This window comes from Coregonus lavaretus (genome assembly GCF_964263955.1).
Source record: "Coregonus lavaretus genome assembly, chromosome: 31".
In the NCBI taxonomy this organism is placed as follows: Eukaryota; Metazoa; Chordata; class Actinopteri; order Salmoniformes; family Salmonidae; genus Coregonus; species Coregonus lavaretus.
In genome coordinates this window covers 29,437,490-29,461,672 of record NC_140018.1, presented here as the reverse complement: position 1 = coordinate 29,461,672, position 24,183 = coordinate 29,437,490, and the positions used below count along the sequence as shown (strand labels likewise).

The window sequence follows — 24,183 nt, the reverse complement described above, 5'->3', positions numbered from 1 at the left end:
GAGGCTGCCATTTGGGATTCAGACATCCTTGATTGTGTTTGTAAAGAAAAACAGTTCTATTCACCTCATGACTGACTAATACTGTCGGTGAATTGTCATTAGCCAGGTAATTTTTACACTCGGCTGCCTGTATCAAACAGTCAAACTTTGGGTCATTTCCATGCAAATGAAGGCTGCTTACTGCTCAGAAGGCTGATCCCTCACACAGCTTGACTGACTGAGGAAGTATAATGGCTTAGTCACGGCTTATAGTTTTGTTGCTGCACCGTTACGATGTAAACGTCTTCCTTGATGTCACTGGGCACAGATGGAGGGTGCCTGATAGTGCTGACCCAGGCTGTTATGGGCCATTCTAGTGGCCACATAGCAACGATGTCAGGGTAGGCTGTAGGCCATTTCAGCAGGAGGAGTATCTCTGCTGCGGAGTATTCTTTTTTTGGAGATGGAGCCATCTGAGATATTTAAATTATTTCCAGCTCCATCCTGTGATTAGCGTAATAGGGGGCTGTCTCCTCTGTTTCGGGATGATGCTACTGGAGCTTGTTGATGTCATTTGCAGTTGTGGAAATAGCAGGATCCATCAGTGATGAGACTCTTTATTTTTACCTCTCATTTAATTCAAGTTGATTAATTTCAATTAAAAACCCCAGAAATTACACCAGATCCCATCCTATTGCTGGCTCGAGCTGTGTTAGTTCGTTCGGCTGATTTAACTAAATGTGGGTGCAAATATGTTTTCCTATTTCACACATGTGCAAGTATGTTAATGTATTTATGTTATGAATTGGTGGTTTTGTTTATAACAACTAACAAAAGCAGGAATGGTTATCAGCATCCTCAAGGAGGAAATCCTTAATTGAAAAATATGTTGTATTTTTATTCCTGTTCTAAACTGTGCTTCTTTAGCCCTCCTGGGAATCTGCCTGCAATTTTCTATTAGGCCTAAATCTTGACATCAAATGCACGCTTCCTTCCCTAGCCATGTGAAAAGAGAGAAACTGTTACCATCAAGATGATGATGAAATACGCTATAGAGGCCTCTCTCAATAGCTGACATACTGTGAAATAATTTGGGCTGGGTATTTCATCTGGAGACGTGAAATAGGTAGGCGATATCGTTTACACCGACTGCAGCCCTCAACCTTGGTGATGGTGGTGATGCCACAGAAGACAGAACTAGATTGAGATTCTATTTCTATGGGTAATGCTGGGGCTCTTATGTCTGAATCTATTCCTGGCCCTGTCTGTCTGTAATGGCTTCACAGCTGTCTAGGGGCCAGTCTACTCTAGTCATGAAGGTGAAGCGCCTAGATGAAATGTAATATCTTGACTCCCCAGAGGCACCAGTCAAATGTCACTCTCAAAAGGCTTAAAGACTATAAGGTGATATTATTTCATGACATTATTTTATTTCAACTGAGAATAGCACAAAGTTTAGTTTTCTGTCTGGTCACATACTAGTCTCACTTATTATCATGGCTCCCTTTTCTCTCAGGGTGCTAAGTTATGACCTGTCTCATGTGAAGGCCTACAATTTGTCCAGCTTATTCTCTTGCCAATATCGAAAAACCTTCATGTATCATAGTGTTTACAGTAGCCCATTGTATAGCATAAGCCTGCATACTGTGCAGAGTTGATATTATAGTACCACCGTTCTCGTACGCTGTTCAAAACAAATTGCCAGTAGCCTAGCTATACACTAAGTGTATTCCGTGACATAGACAGAGCAGGTGAATCCAGGTGAAAGCTATGATCCCTTATTGATGTCACCTGTTAAGTCCACTTCAATCAAGGTAGATGAAGGGGAGGAGACAGGTTAAAGAAGGATTTTTAAGCCTTGAGACAATTGAGACATGGATTGTGTATGTGTGCCATTCAGAGGGTGAATGGGCAAGACAAAATACACTGCTCAAAAAAATAAAGGGAACACTAAAATAACACATCCTAGATCTGAATGAATGAAATAATCTTATTAAATACTTTTTTCTTTACATAGTTGAATGTGCTGACAACAAAATCACACAAAAATTATCAATGGAAATTAAATGTATCAACCCATGGAGGTCTGGATTTGGAGTCACCCTCAAAATTAAAGTGGAAAACCACACTACAGGCTGATCCAACAATTGATGTAATGTCCTTAAAACAAGTCAAAATGAGGCTCAATAGTGTGTGTGGCCTCCACGTGCCTGTATGACCTCCCTACAACGCCTGGGCATGCTCCTGATGAGGTGGCGGATGGTCTCCTGAGGGATCTCCTCCCAGACCTGGACTAAAGCATCCGCCAACTCCTGGACAGTCTGTGGTGCAACGTGGCGTTGGTGGATGGAGCGAGACATGATGTGCTCAATTGAATTCAGGTCTGGGGAATGGGCGGGCCAGTCCATAGCATCAATGCCTTCCTCTTGCAGGAACTGCTGACACACTCCAGCCACATGAGGTCTAGCATTGTCTTGCATTAGGAGGAACCCAGGGCCAACCGCACCAGCATATGGTCTCACAAGGGGTCTGAGGATCTCATCTCGGTACCTAATGGCAGTCAGGCTACCTCTGGCGAGCACATGGCCCCCCAAAGAAATGCCACCCCACACCATGCTGACCCACCGCCAAACCGGTCATGCTGGAGGATGTTGCAGGCAGCAGAATGTTCTCCACGGCGTCTCCAGACTCTGTCACGTCTGTCACGTGCTCAGTGTGAACCTGCTTTCATCTGTGAAGAGCACAGGGCGCCAGTGGCGAATTTGCCAATCTTGGTGTTCTCTGGCAAATGCCAAACGTCCTGCACGGTGTTGGGCTGTAAGCACAACCCCCACCTGTGGACGTCGGGCCCTCATACCACCCTCATGGAGTCTGTTTCTGACCGTTTGAGCAGACACATGCACATTTGTGGCCTGCTGGAGGTCATTTCGCAGGGCTCTGGCAGTGCTCCTCCTGCTCCTCCTTGCACAAAGGCGGAGGTAGCAGTCCTGCTGCTGGGTTGTTGCCCTCCTACGGCCTCCTCCACGTCTCCTGATGTACTGGCCTGTCTCCTGGTAGCGCCTCCATGCTCTGGACACTACGCTGACAGACACAGCAAACCTTCTTGCCACAGCTCGCATTGATGTGCCATCCTGGATGAGCTGCACTACCTGAGCCACTTGTGTGGGTTGTAGACTCCGTCTCATGCTACCACTAGAGTGAAAGCACCGCCAGCATTCAAAAGTGACCAAAACATCAGCCAGGAAGCATAGGAACTGAGAAGTGGTCTGTGGTTACCACCTGCAAAACCAGTCCTTTATTGGGGGTGTCTTGCTAATTGCCTATAATTTCCACCTGTTGTCTATTCCATTTGCACAACAGCATGTGAAATGTATTGTCAATCAGTGTTGCTTCCTAAGTGGACAGTTTGATTTCACAGAAGTGTGATTGACTTGGAGTTACATTGTGTTGTTTAAGTGTTCCCTTTATTTTTTTAAGCAGTGTATTTAAGTGCCTTTGAACAGGATATGGTAGTAGGTGCCAGGCGCACCGATTTTGAGTGTCAAGAACTGCAACGCTGCTGAGTTTTTACGCTCAACAGTTTCCCGTGTGTATCAAGAATGGTCCACCCGACCACACAAAGGACATCCAGCCAACTTGACACAACTGTGGGAAGCATTGGAGTCAACATGGGCCAGCATCCCTGTGGAACGCTTTCAAGACCTTGTAGTCCATGCCCCGACGAATTGAGTCTGTTCTGAGGGCGAAGTGTGGTGCAACTCAATATTAGGAAAGTGTTCCTAATGTATTGTTCACTCCGTTTATACCTTGTGTGCTCACTGATAATTGATCAGCATTTTTTTAATTTAATTTTTTACTTTTTTTTATTAGTTTTCAAGAATAGATTTACAGTACAGCAATTCATCATAAAGGTAGTGGGAACATCATTAACTGCATTATCATTATTGTTGTCCAGCTCCCCTACCATTTGAGTCAGTATGTGTGATGTCCGACAGCAGCAGGGTCTGGGTCGCTGCATGTCCAGCCCCCATACCCTTTCCCAACCACCGCGGAGTGAGTGTCTGTGCTATGTGCAGTCAACTAGTATCATTAGTGTTTGTGAAGCAAATATGATGGTTATTATTAAGGTTCTGGTCTTCTGAGATACAAACAAGTATACCACAAACCAAAAAAATATACAATTAAACAACTAAAGGAAATAAAATAATTAGAAAAAAGTAATGCAAGAATAGATCATCCGATCATATGTTTGGTTGCTTCGAGACGAATGAGTCTTATGTCGACACAATATTATGTACAAGGAGCGGTTCCTATCTTTTTTCACATCTGTTTGCTGTTTGTTTTATTTTATGGGTGATAATTTCCATTAAATAAATGTATTTCACTCTGTCCACTCAGCCATAGTAGGAATGTCCTTATTTAACCAATGTGCTATAATACATTTCTTTGCTGCAGACGAGTATATTTAATAGGTAGTAATTTAGAAACTGTTCAGGGATTGCTCCCAAGGATGGCACTCATTTGGTTCTTTGCCAGGGAACCTTTTAAATACATTGTTTACAGAGTCAAAAACATCATTCCAGTATTTTATTATTCTAGGACAACACCAAAAAATATGTAGGTAGTTTGTGGACAATTCCCCAAATTTTCTCCAGCATTCACTGGTTGTTTCTGGTCTTATCTTCACCATTTTGTCTGGAGTTAGAAAGTACAATTTCCATATTTTTGAAGGTGTAATGGTAGGAACATTCCTTCAGATCGCCTCCGAAGTTACATTTTCAATGTTCTCCCCAAGTTCAGATTCCCATTTGCACTTTGTTTGCAGAGTATTGCTCTGTGTCATGACAGCAATATATTGGTATAGTTTTGTTATTTCTTTACTACCAGTTGCCCTTTTCTGAGTATTGGTTATGTGTTTTTCTATGGGTGAGGGCACACACTTAATTTCTACCTAGTTGGGGTGTTTCCATAAGTAGTCTCTTAGCTGTACATGGCTAAATAAATCTGACTTTGGCAAATGTAAGAACTAATTTAATCTAATGATTTAACTTGGTTGTTCTTCAAGACTTGGTGTACATATTGCAAATGAAGTGAAGTACTTTCCTCCAAATCTGGAGCATATTCTTGGACCATAGGTTCTTCTTACTATCACTGTCTGTCCTCTTTCCCAGAAAAGGTCTTACTGCTAGTGGGTATCGACCACAGTAGATTAATTTTTCTATTTCGAGCCATCTAGATTCATATAAATATTTTATCCAAGTAATCATTGGTTGCAATTGGGTGGTACCACCTCAAGTTTGGTAATCCAAGGCCACCTGATTCCTTTGGCAGTTGGAGTGTTTTGTACCTCAACCTCGTTAATTTATTTTACCTTGCTATAGAAACCTTGAAATTAGACGGTCTAATTGGTAAAGTATGGAATCTGGGACAAGAACCGGTATTGTCTGAAATTGGAATAGCAGTCTGGGGAGAACATTAATCTTAATTGTTTCCACTTTTCCTCATGAAGTCAGAGGTAAAATCGCACATCTTCTAAGATCTGTGGTTATCACATCAATTAATTTGGTATAGTGAATTTTATACAAGTCCTCAAGAGAGGTAGGACTAGTAATACCTAGGTATTTTATTCCTTTGTCAGGCCACCTGAAAATGGACAGGGTACCTGATAGGGGGTGAGCCGATTCATAGCGTAGGCTTCAGTCTTACTTACATTCAGTTTATATACTGCGTTAATCCCATATGTTTTTATACATTTCATCAAGCATGCACAGAATTACGTACATCAGACATATACAATAATCCATCGTCAGCATACAGAGAAATCTTATGCTCTTCCTCGCCAATTCCTTTACTATTCGGGCTGGATCTTATCATCTGGACAAAAGGTTCAATACTAAGGGTAAAAAGGAAAGCGCTCAGTGGGCAACCTAGCCGAACCTCTTTATTTATTTGGTTTTTTTTAATTTAGCAGACGCTCCTATCCAGATCGACTTACAGTAGAGTGCATACATTTTCATACTTTTGTTTTGTGCTGGTCCCCCGTGGGAATTGAACCCACAACCCTGGCGTTGCAAGCGCCATGTTCTACCAACTGAGCCACATGGGACTCTTTTAATGATAAAAGGTACAGATAAATGTCCATTTACTCTGACTCTAGCGTGGGGGGTCGAATAACGGATTTGGACCAATGTAATACAACTTGGGGCCAAATTCATGCAGCATTTCAAACCGATAAGGCCATGATACCCGATCAAAGGCCTTCTGTGCATCCAGGGCCAGTGCCATATTTTCCCCACCCGTAGTCTGGGCAGATGATATAACATTTAGGCCTCTTCTCCTGTTATCCGACAGTTGACGGCCAGCATTGATCGGACATAAAAGACAAATGTACAGACAAATGACAGGCGGATGTAGCGAACAAACGGGTCCATTTGACAATATCAGTGCTTTGTTGTCATGTCTAATTTAGCCCATTCCTCATCTTCCTGCCATCATTCCCACAGCCTCCCACCCTGATCTTACACACTGTAATATAGAGCTAGCTAGCAGTGATGATGCAACTGGCTGTGGTGAACCCTGCAATCTTGTTTATTCTCTGAACTAACCTTATGCTACCCGTCCATGTCTTTCAAAACATCTCATTCATAACCCCACCTCCATCCATAACCCCACCCCCCGTCTAAGGCCAAGGCAAACAAACTGTAGTCTGACTCAAACTGTTACATGTAGCCGACTGACACAAGTAAATCCACCCAACGCACAGGCATTTAGGTCTTAATAACCCCATCATTCAGCACAGTGGTCAGGGTGAGTGAAAGAGTATGGGTGACGGTGTTGCTGTGTCCTGTGTTAACGTGTGTCTTTCTGGCCCCCATCAGTTCAGGACAGGTGTCTACAACCCGTGTGGTTCAGCACAGTGGTCAGGTTGAGTGTTAGTGTTACAGTATGGGGGGTGGTGATGAGTGTTAGTGTGTCCTGTGTCCCTCTGGCCCCCATCAGTTTAGATGTTTATTATGGATCAGGTTACTGTATCCTGTGTTAACGTGTCCTTCTGCCTCCCATAAGTATAGGTCTTAATAACCCTATGTTGAGTGTAGGGCTGACCCTAATTACTCGACTGGTGGATTGTTTAGTCGATATTTTTAGTCTAGCATTATTTGCGCCCATCTCAGTGAACTAATCCATTGCGGAGGCCTAGACTAAAAGCCAATTAATGCTTAACCCTAACCCGTATGGAGGGTGTGACGCAATTGCGGCGCCTCCGGAGGCATGCAGAGGCCAAGTCGAGTGCCGTACCGCATCGCCATGCGCCTCCCAAATGTTGTAACAATGCGGAGGGCTCTGTATAGCACCGCATTGACATGATTTGGTTGACGGTAGGTGGGGGCAGTACATCCTGTATAAACACAGACTCACTTCCTTGACAACTTCCTTCACAACAGCTCTGCACTTCTCCGGGAAGCGCAAGAAGTATGAATGCCCTGTTTCCTGCTGAGGCCGTATCACCGTAAATGCTGCATGGCCAATGCAGACATCGGATTGACCATGCAGTGCCCAGATGCACAATGCTCTCCAGGAATGCGCTCAATTCCCCATTACATACACTACCAGTGAAACGTTTGGACACAATGAATGAGAATGAGTTGCCAATTCCTTATGTAAATGAGTATTTTTATGCTCATTGCACATTTATAAAGAAACTGACTAGACAGCTAGCACATACACTACCGGTCAAAAGTGTTAGAACACCTACTCATTCAAGGGTTTTTCTTTATTTGTACTATTTTCTACATTGTAGAATAATAGTGAAGACATCAACACTATGAAATAACACATGGGCTATTTGAAAAAGCTCCTGCCCAAGTCAAGCAATGCTTCTTATCCCTTGCGCAAATAGCCTACAGCTGTGTCTGTCCCAAGCTCACTGGCATGGGAAACTCTGTGGGCCCAGAATATTTTATGCAATGTTGCAAGTTCGATAGTGCAAGCTTCTGGCTAGACCCAAGTTAATAGTTGATACAATGTTTCAAGTTCGTTGCAGACAGGCCATGCATAGCCAATGTGATTTGTAGGATATTTTTTTATATCCAGATATTTTCTACCTGCAGGCTGCAATGTTTTTATTTGTTGGCTTTATATACAGTTGTGGTCAAAAGTTTTGAGAATGACACAAGTATTGGTCTTCACAAAGTTTGCTGCTTCAGTGTTATGAGATATTTTTGTCAGATGTTACTATGGGATACTGAAGTATAATTACAAGCATTCCATAAGTGTCAAAGCCTTTTATTGACAATTACATTAAGTTTATGCAAAGAGTCAATATTTGCAGTGTTGACCCTTATTTTTCAAGACCTCTGCAATCTGCCCTGGCATGCTGTCAATTAACTTCTGGGCCACATCCTGACTGATGGCAGCCCATTCTTGCATAATCAATGCTTGGAGTTTGTCAGAATTTGTGGGTTTTTGTTTGTCCACACGCCTCTTGAGGATCAACCACAAGTTCTCAATGGGATTAAGGTCTGGGAGTTTCCTGGCCATGGACCCAAAATGTTGATGTTTTGTTCCCCGAGCCACTTAGTTATCACTTTTGCCTTATGGCAAGTTCATCATGCTGGAAAAGGCATTGGTTGTCACCAAACTGTTCTTGGATGGTTGGGAGAAGTTGCTCTCGGAGGATGTGTTGGTACCATTCTTTATTCATGGCTGTGTTCTTAGGCAAAATTGTGAGTGAGCCCACTCCCTTGGCTGAGAAGCAACCCCACACATGAATGGTCTCAGGATGCTTTACTGTTGGCATGACACAGGACTGATGGTAGCGCTCACCTTGTCTTCTCCGGACAAGGTGTTTTTCGGATGCCTCAAACAATCGGAAAGGGGATTCATCAGAGAAAATGACTTTACCCCAGTCCTAATCAGTCAAATCCCTGTACCTTTTGCAGAATATCAGTCTGTCCCTGATGTTTTTCCTGGAGAGAAGTGGCTTCATTGCTGCCCTTCTTGACACCAGGCCATCCTCCAAAACTCTTCGCCTCACTGTGCGTGCAGAGGCACTCACCTGCCTGCTGCCATTCCTGAGCAAGCTCTGCACTGGTGGTGCCCCGATCCCGCAGCTGAATCAACTTTAGGAGACAGTCCTGGCGCTTACTGGACAGTCCTGGCGCTTGCAAAACAATTGAACCTCTCTCCTTGAAGTTCTTGATGATCCGATAAATGGTTGATTTAGGTGCAATCTTGCTAGCAGCAATATCCTTACCTGTGAAGCCCTTTTTGTGCAAAGCAATGATGACTACACGTGTTTCCTTGCAGGTAACCATGGTTAACAGGGGAAGAACAATGATTTCAAGCACCACCCTCCTTTTAAAGCTTTCAGTCTGTTATTCTAACTCAATCAGCATGACAGAGTGATCTCCAGCCTTGTTCTCATCAACACTCTCACCTGTGTTAACGAGAGAATCACTGACATGTGTCAGAACGCTGAGTGTGGATGTGGTGCAGGGAATCAAGCGCAGGAACAAGGGTGTTCGTCAACAGACTTTAGTAATCCAAAATAGTAACTCCAAACAGGTGAATAGCCAACCCAACCGGGAGGCATGAACAAATTACACACACACACAACAGTGCGTAAAAACAAGAAAAGGCGCACGCAGTGCGGACTCTCGACACAATCAACACGAGAGAGAAAACCCATCAACAGCAACAGCTGACATAACAATCACACATAACACCTGACCCAACACACGATAACTAAATAGGAAACAAAATCAAACACTAACAAGGGACAGGTGTACAAACAGACAAAACCAAACAAACATGAAACATCGAACGGTGGCAGCTAGTACTCCGGGGACGACGACCGCCGAAGCCTGCCCGAACAAGGAGGAGGAGCAGCCTCGGCCGAAACCGTGACAGTACCCCCCCCTTGACGCGCGGCCCCAGCCGTGCGCCGATCCCGGCCTCGGGGACGACCAGGACGACGCGGAGCAGGGCGCGTAGGATGACCCCGATGGAACTCGGTCAGCAGGGACAGGTCTAATATGTCCCTCCTCGGCACCCAGCACCGCTCCTCCGGGCCGTACCCCTCCCATCCACGAGATATTGGACACCCCCCATCCGGCGTCTCGAATCAAGGATGGACCTCACAGTGTACGCCGGAGCCCCCTCGATGTCCAACGGGGGCGGAGGAGTCTCCTCTATCTCATAGTCCTGGAGTGGACCAGCTACCACCGGCCTGAGGAGAGACACATGGAACGAGGGGTTAATATTCCTGTAATCAATAGGCAGTTCTAACCTGTAACACACCTCGTTCAACCTCCTCAGGACTTTGAATGGCCCCACAAACCGCCGACCCAGCTTCCGGCAGGGCAGGCGGAGGGGCAGGTTTCTGGTCGAGAGCCAGACTCGATCTCCAGGTGCGTATACAGGCCCCTCACTGCGGTGGAGATCGGCGCTCGTCTTATGCCGACGGATGGCCCGCTGCAGATGGACGTGGGCAGCGTTCCATGTCTCCTCCGAGCGCCGCACCCACTCATCCACCGCAGGGGCCTCGATCTGGCTCTCGTGCCAAGGTGCCAGAACCGGCTGGTACCCTAACACACACTGGAAAGGGGTTAGTTGGGTGGAGGAGTGGCGGAGAGAGTTCTGCGCCATCTCGGCCCACGGAACGTATCTCGCCCACTCCTCCGGCCGGCCCTGGCAATAAGACCTCAGAAACCTACCCACATCCTGGTTGACACGTTCAACCTGCCCATTACTCTCCGGGTGGTAACCCGAGGTAAGGCTCACCGAAACCCCCAACCGTTCCATAAAGGCTCTCCACACTCTGGAGGTGAACTGGGGGCCTCGATCAGACACTATATCCTCGGGTACCCCGTAATGCCGGAAGACATGGGTAAACAGAGCCTCAGCGGTCTGTAGGGCAGTAGGGAGACCCGGCATGGGAAGGAGACGACAGGCCTTCGAGAACCGATCCACAACGACCAGGATGGTAGTATTCCCCTGTGAGGGGGGAAGATCTGTAAAAAAGTCCACCGAGAGGTGGGACCAGGGTCGTTGTGGAACGGGCAGGGGTTGTAGCTTACCCCTGGGCAAATGTCTGGGCGCCTTACACTGTGCACACACCGAACAGGAGGAGACCTAAACCCTCACATCCCTGGCTAACGTTGGCCACCAGTACTTAGTGCTAAGGCAGTGAACTGTCCGGCCGATACCTGGATGTCCAGAGGAGGGGGACGTATGAGCCCAATAAATGAGGCGATCGCGTACATCGAGCGGAACGTACGTCCGACCCACTGGACACTGTGGAGGACTTGGGTCGGTGCGTAACGCCCGCTCGATCTCCGCATCGACCTCCCATACCACCGGTGCCACCAGACAAGACTTTGGTAGTATGGGAGTGGGCTCAACGGACCTCTCCTCCGTGTCATACCGCCGAGACAGGGCATCTGCCTTCCGGTTCTGGGACCCAGGGATGTAAGTGATTTTAAACACAAACCGGGCTAGAAACATAGTCCAGCGGGCCTGGCGAGGATTCAGTCTCCTAGCTGCCTGGATGTACTCCAGGTTACGGTGGTCCGTCAAAATGAGGAAAGGGTGTTGAGCCCCCTCAAGCCAATGCCTCCACACCTTTAGGGCCTGTACCACGGCTAACAGCTCCCTGTCCCCTACGTCATAATTCCGCTCCGCCGGACTGAGCTTCTTAGAATAAAAGGCACAGGGGCGGAGCTTAGGTGGTGTGCCAGACCGTTGTGAGAGGACGGCCCCAATACCGGCCTCGGACGCGTCTACCTCTACCTGGAATGGTAAAGCGGGATCCGGATGCGCCAACACCGGCGCCGAGGTAAACAGGTCCTTCAGTCTCCCAAAAGCCCTGTCCGCCTCAGCAGACCACCGCAAGCGCACCGGACCCCCCTTCAACAGAGACGTTATGGGAGCTGCCACCTGTCCAAAACCCCGGATAAACCTCCGGTAATAATTCGCAAAACCCAAGAACTGTTGCACCTCTTTCACAGTGGTTGGGGTTTGCCAATTACGCACAGCTGACACCCGGTCAACCTCCATCCTCACCCCTGACGCAGACAACTGATAACCCAAAAAGGAGACCGACTTCTGAAAGAACAGACATTTCTCTGCCTTGACATATAGGTCATGCTCCAACAGTCTCCTCAACACTCGGCGCACCAGGGCTACATGCTCAGCTCGGGTAGAACTGTACACCAGAATATCGTCTATGTACACGACTACTCCCTGCCCCTGCATGTCCCGGAAAATCTCATCTACAAAGGATTGGAAGACTGAGGGAGCATTCATTAACCCATATTGCATGACGAGATACTCGTAATGACCGGAGGTCGTGCTAAATGCTGTCTTCCATTCATCGCCCTCTCTAATGCGCACCAAGCTATATGCGCTCCTGAGATCCAATTTTGTGAAGAACTGAGCACCGTGTAATGACTCCGTCATAGTCGCAATCAGAGGAAGTGGATAACTGTACTTCACCGTAATCTGATTGAGACCGCGGTAATCAATAAACGGGCGCAAACCTCCATCTTTTTTCTTCACAAAAAAGAAGCTAGAGGAAGCGGGTGAAGTGGAGGCCCGTATGTATCCCTGTCTCAGAGACTTGGCGATGTAAGTTTCCATCGCCTTCCTCTCCTCTTGAGACAAGGGATACACATGGCTCCGCGGGAGGGCTGCTCCTGACTGGAGATCTATCGCACAATCCCCCTGTCTATGAGGCGGCAGCTGCGCCGCCCTAGTCTTACTAAACACCAGTTTCAAATCCTCATACTCGGGGGGAATATGCAGTGCTGGCATTAGATTCGGACTTTCCACCGAGGTCGCCCCTATGGAAACACCCAGACACAGCCCCTCACACTGAGCAGACCACCCTTTAAGAGCTTTCTCTCGCCACGAAATAGTAGGGTCATGGGTAATCAACCAGGGAAGCCCCAGCACCACCGGATACGCAGGAGAGTCAATCAGATAGAGCTGAATCGTCTCCTCATGACCCCCCTGCGTCACCATCTTAAGGGGCGCTGTGACCTCCCTAATCAACCCAGATCCTAACGGACGGCTATCTAGGGCATGTACAGGGAAAGGCTTATCAACGGGAAGGAGAGGAATCCCTAACTCTACACAGAACTGGCGATCTACAAAATTCCCGGCTGCGCCTGAATCTACTAGCGCCTTATGCTGGGAACGAGGTGCAACCTGTGGAAAACAAACAGGCAAGGTTATGTGAACGACAGAAAGCTCTGGGTAAGTAGGGCGCCTACTCACCTGGGAGGACTCCCCAATGCGTGGCCTGCCTTCACCTCCACCGGGGGACCTTCCCCAACACCTAGCCGCGGTGTGCCCTCCACGGCCACAGTTGGTGCAGGGAACGGCCCCCCTCGGGTTCCTACTCCTCCGTTCTCTAGCGCCAGCACCTCCGAGCTCCATAGGGCTCGGCTCGGAGGTGCCGGAAGGTGGAATGGGCAACCCCCACCCGGGACGTCCACGGGTGGCGAGCAGGGTGTCCAGACGAATGGCCATGTCGACCAGTTGGTCAAACGACAACGTGGTATCCCTGCACGCCAACTCTCTCTGGACGTCCTCCCGGAGGCTGCAGCGGAAGTGGTCTATGAGGGCCCGCTCATTCCACCCTGCATCTGCCGCTAGAGTCCGGAACTCCAAAGCAAAATCCTGTGCGCTCCTCATCCCCTGTCGGAGGTAGAACAGACGCTCCCCCGCCGCCTTCCCTTCTGGTGGATGGTCAAACACGGCACGGAAGCGGCGGGAGAACTCCGCATAGGTAATAGTAGCGGTGTCTATTCTCCTCCATTCGGCGTTGGCCCACTCCAACGCCTTGCCGGTGAGACAGGAGATGAGGGCGGAGACGCTCTCGTGTCCCGAGGGCGCCGGGTGTACGGTGGCGAGGTAGAGCTCCACTTGCAGCAGGAACCCTTGACACCCGGCAGCGGAGCCGTCGTACGCCCTCGGGAGCGAGAGCCGAATCCCGCTGGGTTCCGGAAGGGGGACAGGAGGACTGACCGATGGGGATGGTCCGGTAGGTGGGGGCGTGGGTACCCCGCTGCTTTCCCATCGGTGGAGAGTGTTCATCACCCGATCCAGGGCGTGACCGATCTGGTTGATCCTGTCCTACTGCCCATGAAGACGGTCCTCCATAATGTCCGTTGGCGCGGTTGCTCCTGCTGATTCCATGGGTTGATGTGTGATTCTGTCAGAACGCTGAGTGTGGATGTGGTACAGGGAATCAAGCGCAGGAACAAGGGTGTTCGTCAACAGACTTTAGTAATCCAAAATAATAACTCCAAACAGGTGAATAGCCAACCCAACCGGGAGGCATGAACAAATTACGCACACACACAACAGTGCGTAAAAACAAGAAAAGGCGCACGCAGTGCGGACTCTCGACACAATCAACACGAGAGAGAAAACCCATCAACAGCAACAGCTGACATAACAATCACACATAACACCTGACCCAACACACGATAACTAAATAGGAAACAAAATCAAACACTAACAAGGGACAGGTGTACAAACAGACAAAACCAAACAAACATGAAACATCGAACGGTGGCAGCTAGTACTCCGGGGACGACGACCGCCGAAGCCTGCCCGAACAAGGAGGAGGAGCAGCTTCGGCCGAAACCGTGACAACATGATGGCAGCTGGTCCTTTTGTGGCAGGGCTAAAATGTAGTGGAAATTAGAGGGACTTTGCAATTAATTGCAATTCATCTGATCACTCTTCATGACATTCTGGAGTATGTGCAAATTGCCATCATCAAAACTGAGGCAGCAGACTTTGTGAAAATTAGTATTTGTGTCATTCTCAAAACTTTTGACCACGGCTGTAGGCTGTTTTTACATTGTTGGCAATAGAAGTTACTTTTTAGGTTTGTATCATTTTCATTTAGATTTGGATAGAATTTTGATTAACCACATGACAATGATTTTGAGATATGAAGACGTTATTATAAATGAAATGAAACTGTTCTGGCCTCCCGAGTGGCGCAGCTGTCTAAGGCGTCACTACAGACCCGGGTTCGATCCCGGACTATGTCAGAACCGGCTGTGACTGGGAGTCCCATAGGGCGGCGCACAATTGGCCCAGTGTCGTCCGGGTTTGTCCGGGGGGGCTTTACTTGGCGCATCTCGCTGCAGGCTGACTTCGGTCGTCAGTTGAACAGTGTTTCCTCCGACACATTGGTGCAGCTGGCTTCCGGGTTAAGCGGGCGGGTGTTAAGAAGCGCGGTTTGGCGCATGATTCGACCTTCGCCTCTCCCGAGCCCGTTGGGGAGTTGCAGCGAAGAGACAAGATCGCAATTGGATATCACAAAAAAATCAAAAATAATACCTGTTCCACGAAAATGTACGTATGAAAACCATAACTGGCACACAGATTGGTATAAATGGTAAGATATATTGGCATTCCACATGAGAAAGGTTGCAGACTCCTCATGTAGCCTATTACCGGCAACTTCAGGAGAGTAATGGCAGAATCTGCAAAAGCCAGCAGGAACGGGAGGAGAATGGTTTGGTCAGGTTTTTTTCTTCCTCTAGATCTTTGGCTCCCTCTTTAGTCATTTGTCTTATTTCATCAAACAGTAAGCTTAAAGCATCAGACAAGCTCAATGCATATAGTTGATTTTATTAAAACACAAAGGGTGTGTCTATATATAGAAAAATACACGTTTAAACATTTCTACCAATCGATTGGTCGAAAGAACAGACAACTTTTTTTTTTGTCGGGGACAGCCATATTTGAATGAAAGAATATGGGGGTTGGTGGTGTGAGTGATACTGTGCCCTGTGTTGACGTGTTTCCCTCTGGTCTGCATCAGTTCCAGGGTCAGGAGAGGCTGACGGAGTGTTTGATCCTGCTGGGAGGGAGCAGCTTGCTGAGGTCCCTGCTCATCCGTCATGTCCTGTCTGAGATCAACCGGCTGGCAGAACACCTCTGGATCACCTGCCAGGTAAGGACCAGGACACACACACCTCTGGATGGCCAGGGCTTTCCACACAGGCCTGGGGTGAGGGAAGGGAGGATGTTACAGTCTTATATAGGATAAGTCAAATCATTGACTTTGATGCTGTTTTATAGGACTGTTTATTATGCATATACAGTGAGCCAGTATTGGGACAGTGACACGTGTTATGTTGTTTTCACTCTAACCTCAGTCATTGTATCATTTGCTGGAGTGCAAAGTATTGGCACAAATGTACTTATGTGTATTAAAAAGTTAAGTATTTGGTCCCATATTCATAGCACGCAATGACTACATCAAGCTTGACTACAAATTTGTTGGAAGCATTTGCTGTTTGTTTTGGTTGTGTTTCAGATTATTGTGTGCCCAGTAGAAATTAATGGTAAATAATGAATTGTCATTTTTGGTGTCACTTTTATTGTAAATAAGAATATAATATGTTTCTAAACACTTCTACATTAATGTGGATGCTACCATGATTACAGATCCTGAATGAGTCGTGAATAATGATGAGTGAGAAAGTTAAACGCACAAATATCATACCCCCCCCCCCCCTCCCCCCAAAAAAATAATAATGCTAACCTCCCCTCTTATTGTAATGGTGAGAGGTTAGCATGTCTTGTGGGTATGATATTTGAGTGTCTAACTTTCTCACTCAGGGCATATCGCCCAAGCCTACATGTCACAGCATTGGTCTCAGGTAGCCTACATGGTGTGGTGGGTGATGCTGTTTGACTGGCATGTCTCCTCTGAAAGCCAGTGTATACAGACAGCCCAGCCGCCAGCAGTCTTGCAAAATTGAAATGTGTGAATAGGGAATTGGAAGCAGATCATTCTCCCTTCTCGTGGCGCTCCACTCCCACTGTAGAGAGACAGTCAGTCATGCATGTTTGTGTGTCTTTACTTCACCCCATTGAAAAAAGCCCTTATTGAAGCAGTCCTGAGCAAAAACAGAACACATTGCTGCTGTACCAAGTGAATGAGAAAATATAATTTCTGTCACGTAATTTTGTCTGGAAGCAAAGTCCTAGACATTGGTTTATTAAATACTATAGGACCTTTTCTTTGCTGAGAGTATTGATGTTGAGTTATTTAAGTACACTGTGGCTGCTACTGTAGACCACTGTCATTTGGTGATAATGTATTCAAATGACCTGAAATTGCTCACTTAATTTTCGGGACTGTTGACTTGCCTCATATCCCTCTAACATTGAGTTCTTGACACTTCAAAGCCATTGTGACCTGGCACTTGACCCCCCTGCTGTCAATGTAGAAAAAGGGGCGGCTAAATTGCTTGTAAAGACATCTACCATTTGAAGACTTAGCCACCAGACTGGCTAATGAGTAGAGCCCGATCAATATATCGGTTCACCGATATTATCGGCTGATATTGGCCTTTTACTAACATATCGGTATCGGCCGATAATTCCACCGATAACCAATATTCAATAAATATGATGAAAAAAGGGAATCTCATGCTTATCCGAACACTTGGATGGCAATGTGTCATTATTGTCACAATGTAAGAAATCAACATTTGAAGCATATTTCTTGGCCAATTGGATGGCAATTTATGAGAACTCGGTGTGGAAAAATTACACGTAAAAAATGTCCCTGCTGTAAAACAGTATATCGGTAGATATATCGGTATTGGTAAGTTTTGTCCCCCCCAAAAGAATCGGAATCGGTATCGCTCTACTAGGCCTAGTACCTCACCCCTCAGAGAATGGAAGTCCCTGATTGCGTCCCAAATGGCACCCTTTTCCCTTTATAAGACACCACTTTTGACTAGGGCCAATAGGGCTCTGGGCAAAAGTAGTGCACTATATAGGGAATAGGGTGCCATTTGGAACACATCCCCTATGATGCGGTTGAGAGGACTGAGGTGCACTTAACAGAACTTTGAATGGGCTGCTGGCTTGCATTCGCACTATGCTACATTACTACAACAACAACAGGCTTCATTTGCTCTACAAGCTTGTCTGTGCTGTTGTTGAACGTTTGCATGAAAATGGAGACATAACAGGCTTCTTTTTGGTTGATTTAGTCTTGGAGTATACTCTCTATACAATAATACATGAATGCAACTGTGGAGAAAAGGCCAGTGCATTGAGAGCTGTAGGCTGGGCTGCCTGATTTGCACATCAAAACACAGCAAGGGAATTGTATAACGCATCAAGTCTCCATTACTGCACCTTGCCTCGCAATGCAGTGCAGCAATTTGTGTTAATACTGTATGATTTTTCTAGAGCTGTGGTCGAGTCCTGGGAAATAAAGTTTGAAGACTTGCCAGCCAGGCCTAAAACTCACTTTTTTTGTATACCAGGCACTGTTGCAGGTAGATTTAGAAAATCGACCAGCCACTGATTTTTTTTTTTACCATCCAAAATACTTTTGGGGCCATAATTACACAAGGAGACACAAAAAAAACTGATGAGCATGCTTAGTAATGTTTCTAAAACAACAAATGTATTGCTAGTGAGATGTAATGTGATATTGCTCTATGTAATTTAACATTCTGTGACCTGACATGTGCGAGCGTTGCAAAATAAATGTACACATACATGTTATTCAATCATTGCATCCACACTGCTCACGTGCGTTAACAAGTGTCTGCGTAGCCAGGCTCTAAAATAGAACTTGGTTCTATTTGTGATGCTTGACGCGCTGCAAGTCCCGCCTCTCCCATCTCATTGGTTTTTAGGAGCATATACCCACATGGGTGATTAAAAGATGAACTGAGGTCCACACTCCAATCCAGTTGGTGGTGGTAATGCACCTTAAAGTTGGATGCCAACCGCCATAGAAAGTCCAAAGAAGAAGAAGGAGAGATTACTATAAACTAACTCTGTTTACCCTTTTATCTGTGGATTAATTGTCAGCGTAGAGGACCTTGTGCATTTCAGGTAAAATAACAACCCAATGTTTATATCCCAGGACAAAGTAACTAGCAACAGTAAGCTAGCTAGCTAAATTGCCATAAATGTTTAATGCTTTTCGACCTGTCCCCAAATTAATATACACTGCTCAAAAAAATAAAGGGAACACTTAAACAACACAATGTAACTCCAAGTCAATCACACTTCTGTGAAATCAAACTGTCCACTTAGGAAGCAACACTGATTTACAATAAATGTCACATGCTGTTGTGCAAATGGAATAGACAACAGGTGGAAATGATAGGCAATTAGCAAGACACCCCCAATAAAGAAGTGGTTCTGCAGGTGGTGACCACAGACCACTTCTCAGTTCCTATGCTTCCTGGCTGATGTTTTGGTCACTTGAATGCTGGCGGTGCTTTCACTCTAGTGGTAGCATGAGACGGAATCTACAACCCACACAAGTGGCTCAGGTAGTGCAGATCATCCAGGATGGCACATCAATGCGAGCTGTGGCAAGAAGGTTTGCTGTGTCTGTCAGCGTAGTGTCCAGAGCATGGAGGCGCTACCAGGAGACAGGCCAGTACATCAGGAGATGTGGAGGAGGCCATAGGAGGGCAACAACCCAGCAGCAGGACCGCTACCTCCGTTTTTGTGCAAGGAGGAGCAGGAGGAGCACTCCCAGAGCCCTGCAAAATGACCTCCAGCAGGCCACAAATGTGCATGTGTCTTCTCAAACGGTCGGAAACAGACTCCATGAGGGTGGTATGAGGGCCCGACGTCCACAGGTGGGGGTTGTGCTTACAGCCCAACACCGTGCAGGACGTTTGGCATTTGCCAGAGAACACCAAGATTGGCAAATTCGCCACTGGCACCCTGTGCTCTTCACAGATGAAAGCAGGTTCACACTGAGCACGTGACAGACGTGACAGAGTCTGGAGACGCCGTGGAGAACGTTCTGCTGCCTGCAACATCCTCCAGCATGACCGGTTTGGCGGTGGGTCAGTCATGGTGTGGGGTGGCATTTCTTTGGGGGGCCGCACAGCCCTCCATGTGCTCGCCAGAGGTAGCCTGACTGCCATTAGGTACCGAGATGAGATCCTCAGACCCCTTGTGAGACCATATGCTGGTGCGGTTGGCCCTGGGTTCCTCCTAATGCAAGACAATGCTAGACCTCATGTGGCTGGAGTGTGTCAGCAGTTCCTGCAAGAGGAAGGCATTGATGCTATGGACTGGCCCGCCCATTCCCCAGACCTGAATCCAATTGAGCACATCTGGGACATCATGTCTCGCTCCATCCACCAACGCCATGTTGTACCACAGACTGTCCAGGAGTTGGCGGATGCTTTAGTCCAGGTCTGGGAGGAGATCCCTCAGGAGACCATCCGCCACCTCATCAGGAGCATGCCCAGGCGTTGTAGGGAGGTCATACAGGCACGTGGAGGCCACACACACTACTGAGCCTCATTTTGACTTGTTTTAAGGACATTACATCAAATGTTGGATCAGCCTGTAGTGTGGTTTTCCACTTTAATTTTGAGGGGGTACTCCAAATCCAGACCTCCATGGGTTGATACATTTGATTTCCATTGATAATTTTTGTGTGATTTTGTTGTCAGCACATTCAACTATGTAAAGAAAAAAGTATTTAATAAGATTATTTCATTCATTCAGATCTAGGATGTGTTATTTTAGTGTTCCCTTGATTTTTTGAGCAGTGTAGTTGGTTCAGACATCGTTTTGATATTTCAACCTGCGTGTCCTGATCGCGTCTGGTGTGGATGGACAAAATCAACATGCGCGCTGCACGCGAGCGCCCGGTCTAGTCAGCATGAGTATTTTAACAAAAATGTTTAACTTGCCCTTTAAGATTACCTTGGTAACAGGGCCACTAGTCATCACGTGTGAGAATGTCACCAGTAGAGGCCAATGTTGTCTGTTTTTGCTAGTAATCTCAAACATTGAAAAGCAACCTAGCTTGTGAACAAAACAATGTAAATAGACAAGAAAAACGAGGAAAAGGTCTCACTTTAGTAGACTTTCGAGTAAATTAGACAAACTTTTATGCCTGTGCCCATTGCTTCTAAAAACTAATCTTTCAGTGCTCACAGCCCCCCAGACAGACGGTGTTGCTGAGTGAGGTGGGATAGCTATAATGTTAGGAATCAGATTTATTTGTGCATTACCAGATATGAAACAAAACAGCAGAAATACTTTGAAAACAGCTACAGCAGCATTTATTTTGCTATAAATCACAACTCGCGCTTGTGGCCATAATTGACTTTTGGTATTAATTGCTCACACTGTTGGGCATGCAGTGTTACCACGCGCCAACGTGGCTGGTGAATTAGACATTCTTACCCACCAATGCCAAAATCAATACACAGTACTGTATGCAGAGAGCATCATTGGACTGATAGCCTCCCTGTGTGTGTGTGTGTGTGTGTGTGTGTGTGTGTGTGTGTGTGCGCGCATGTTTTAGCTTCCCTGTGTCTGCGTGTGACCCCTGTCTTTCCCCCAGATCTGCAGTGTGACTATGATAAAGGCAGACCTGTCAGGTGAGGTGTATTTCTAGGGTGATTTATGTGAGCATTAAGATTCCGTTAACCCTTCACACAGGGTGACAGAGGCATATGGTTTCCTCCTGCCTCTGTAGCCTAATGCACTCAGCAAGGGGTAATTCTGTGGGGGCTGCTCCTCTGGGATGGAGGTAAGGACGATCAGTTAAGTCCACCACCACACACACCACCGCAACATAAACACACTACCCTGGCCACTAGAGAGGTGAGATAGGCATCTCCATCTGTTTGCTAGACCTTTCCCATGGTAAAACAGTCAGGGCTGGGTAAAGGTTGTATAAGGGACAAGATCTGTGTGTTGGCCTAAAATTGCTTTTATCAACCATGTCACTAGTTGTTTCCCTGTTAATGTAGCGGTCTAGAAACACGTAATAACAAGACAGTTCTAAGGACAACATGGAGAGGATGCTCAATTATGCCAAATTGTTTCAATGATGAGTCAGAGCTCTACTGGATCTGGTTGTACTCTGAGAAGTAATTTAGGATCAAATTGTTGGATAATTGGTTTGTTGCCCGATGGACATTGTAATCATGATTATTATGAGAATGATTACGTTTCTAATTGTTTTTTCTACAGCTGTAGGCTACATATAGCCTAATACTGAACCAAAGAGTGGTGTCACCTCAGGTCTCTAGTGATGAGAATCAATTAAATAATGATTACTTCAGTAGTATTTTCTTTAAGCCATTATTATTTAATCGGCAGCGTTAAAAAGGGAGTAGTGACTATTAGGGTTGGCGGATATTACGATATAATCGGAAATCAATTATGTTTGACAGACATCGTCGATGGCAATGACATTGTGATGTGACAGACGATATTTTTTTACAGACGATAGTTTAACCTATTTAAACATGACTGGCACCGCCGGAGTAGGGCAGCGCACAACAGTGCAGCTCACAGCCGGGCGACACGCCAAATGACCTACCTATTCCTATTTGCCATTGCCCTTTTCAATAAATATGTAGGTAGACTTAGCCTACTATTAACATAATGCAAGAGTAGGCCTACAATGTAGATTGTAGACGCAGCGGAGAGTGCCAAAAGCTGTGCAAAATGTCAGATAACATTTCTCTCGCTCACCGCTCCAATGTCGGATGATCATGGGCCTTTTGCAGCGGACACTCCGTTGTATGGCGTGTTTTAAAAGCTTCATTTCCCTTTTTGTCCCAATCCCCATTTTATTTGAATGTGACTTGTTGGTCTAAGCATATCTTTCATGATCATCATTCAAATGAATCTAGGAGGCCAGTAACAGAGTTCTATCTCAGAAAGTTATGTTTGTGAATAGCCTAAATAAAAACATTATATGGTAATAATGAGAGAGGAAGAACCAACAATTGCAAGATAGAATAATTGAATGGGAAGTTTAAACAAACCTGCGCAACGGGCATTACAAATGCTCCCACAGCAGCGCTTTCGATAAGCAGAAACAAAATATAAATGTGCCTATAAAAAGAAGAACCCACATTTGGATAGGCTACAAATTACAACATAAATCAAGTAAATAAAATAAGTACGAAATTTACCAAATAAATGATAGTGCAAATCAGTTTAAATCATACAACAGAATATTCTAGCCTAGGCTACATTTATTTGGAATAAGACTCATCTGTGAATACATGCTATGAAAATAAAATAAATAAAAAGCAATGAAGAACCATTCAGACTATTTTTATTTTCATTATATATTAACCTACCTAAAGGTTACTGGCAAGGAACACAAGCATGTTCACCTTTTCTGGCTTTAATAGACTGCGGAGTGGGGTAACAATATTGCCTACTGAAAACACGTTCAGACAGAACACTTTTAACACAGATGCAGAGAAAAAAATAGACGATACAATCATACAGTGCCTTGCAAAAATATTCATCCCCTTGGCGTTTTTCCTATTTTGTTGCATTACAACCTGTAATTTAAATGGATTTTTATTTGGATTTCATGTAATGGACATACACAAAATAGTCCAAATTGGTGAAGTGAAATGAAAAAAGAACTTGTTTAAAAAAATTCTCAAAAATAAATAACGGGAAAGTGGTGTGTGCATATGTATTCACCCCCTTTGCTATGAAGCCCCTAAATAAGATCTGGTGCAACCAATTACCTTCAGAAGTCACATAATTAGTTAGATTGCACACAGGTGGACTTTATTTAAGTGTCACATGATCTGTCACATGATCTCAGTATATATACACCTGTTCTGAAAGGCCCCAGAGTCTGCAACACCACTAAGCAAGGGGCACCCCTAAGCAAGCGGCACCATGAAGACCAAGGAGCTCTCCAAACAGGTCAGGGACAAAGTTGTAGAGAAGCACAGATCAGGGTTGGGTTATAAAAAAAATATCAGAAACTTTGAACATCCCACGGAGCACCATTAAATCCATTATTAAAAAATGGAAAGAATATGGCACCACAACAAACCTGCCAAGAGAGGGCCCCCCACCAAAACTCACGGCCCAGGCAAGGAGGGCATTAACCATAGAAGCAACAAAGAGACCAAAGATAACCCTGAACCCTGGGGCGGCAGGTAGCTTAGTGGTTAAGAGCTTTGTGCCAGTAACCGAATGGTCGCTGGTTCTAATCCCCGAGCCGACTAGGTGAAAAAAATCTGTCTGTGCCCTTGAGCAAGGCACTTAACCCTAATTGCTCCTGTAAGTCGCTCTGGATAAGAGCGTCTGCTAAATGACTAAAATGTAAATGTAAGGAGCTGCAAAGCTCCACAGCGGAGATTGGAGTATCTGTCCATAGGA

At 46.0% G+C, this 24,183-nt stretch overlaps 1 protein-coding gene across 1 annotated transcript in view; it reads left to right on the top strand.

The window, feature by feature from the left end:
• LOC311106478 (meiosis-specific protein MEI4-like) overlaps window positions 1–24,183 on the top strand; it is a gene marked incomplete at both ends in the record, with an annotated part of 69,470 nt that overhangs the window by 21,908 nt on the left and 23,379 nt on the right. Inside the window, one exon of the mRNA XM_084148814.1 lies at window positions 15,830–15,961. Within this exon, the coding sequence (XP_084004940.1) occupies window positions 15,830–15,961 (132 nt within the window). The remainder of the gene's footprint in view (window positions 1–15,829; window positions 15,962–24,183) is intronic.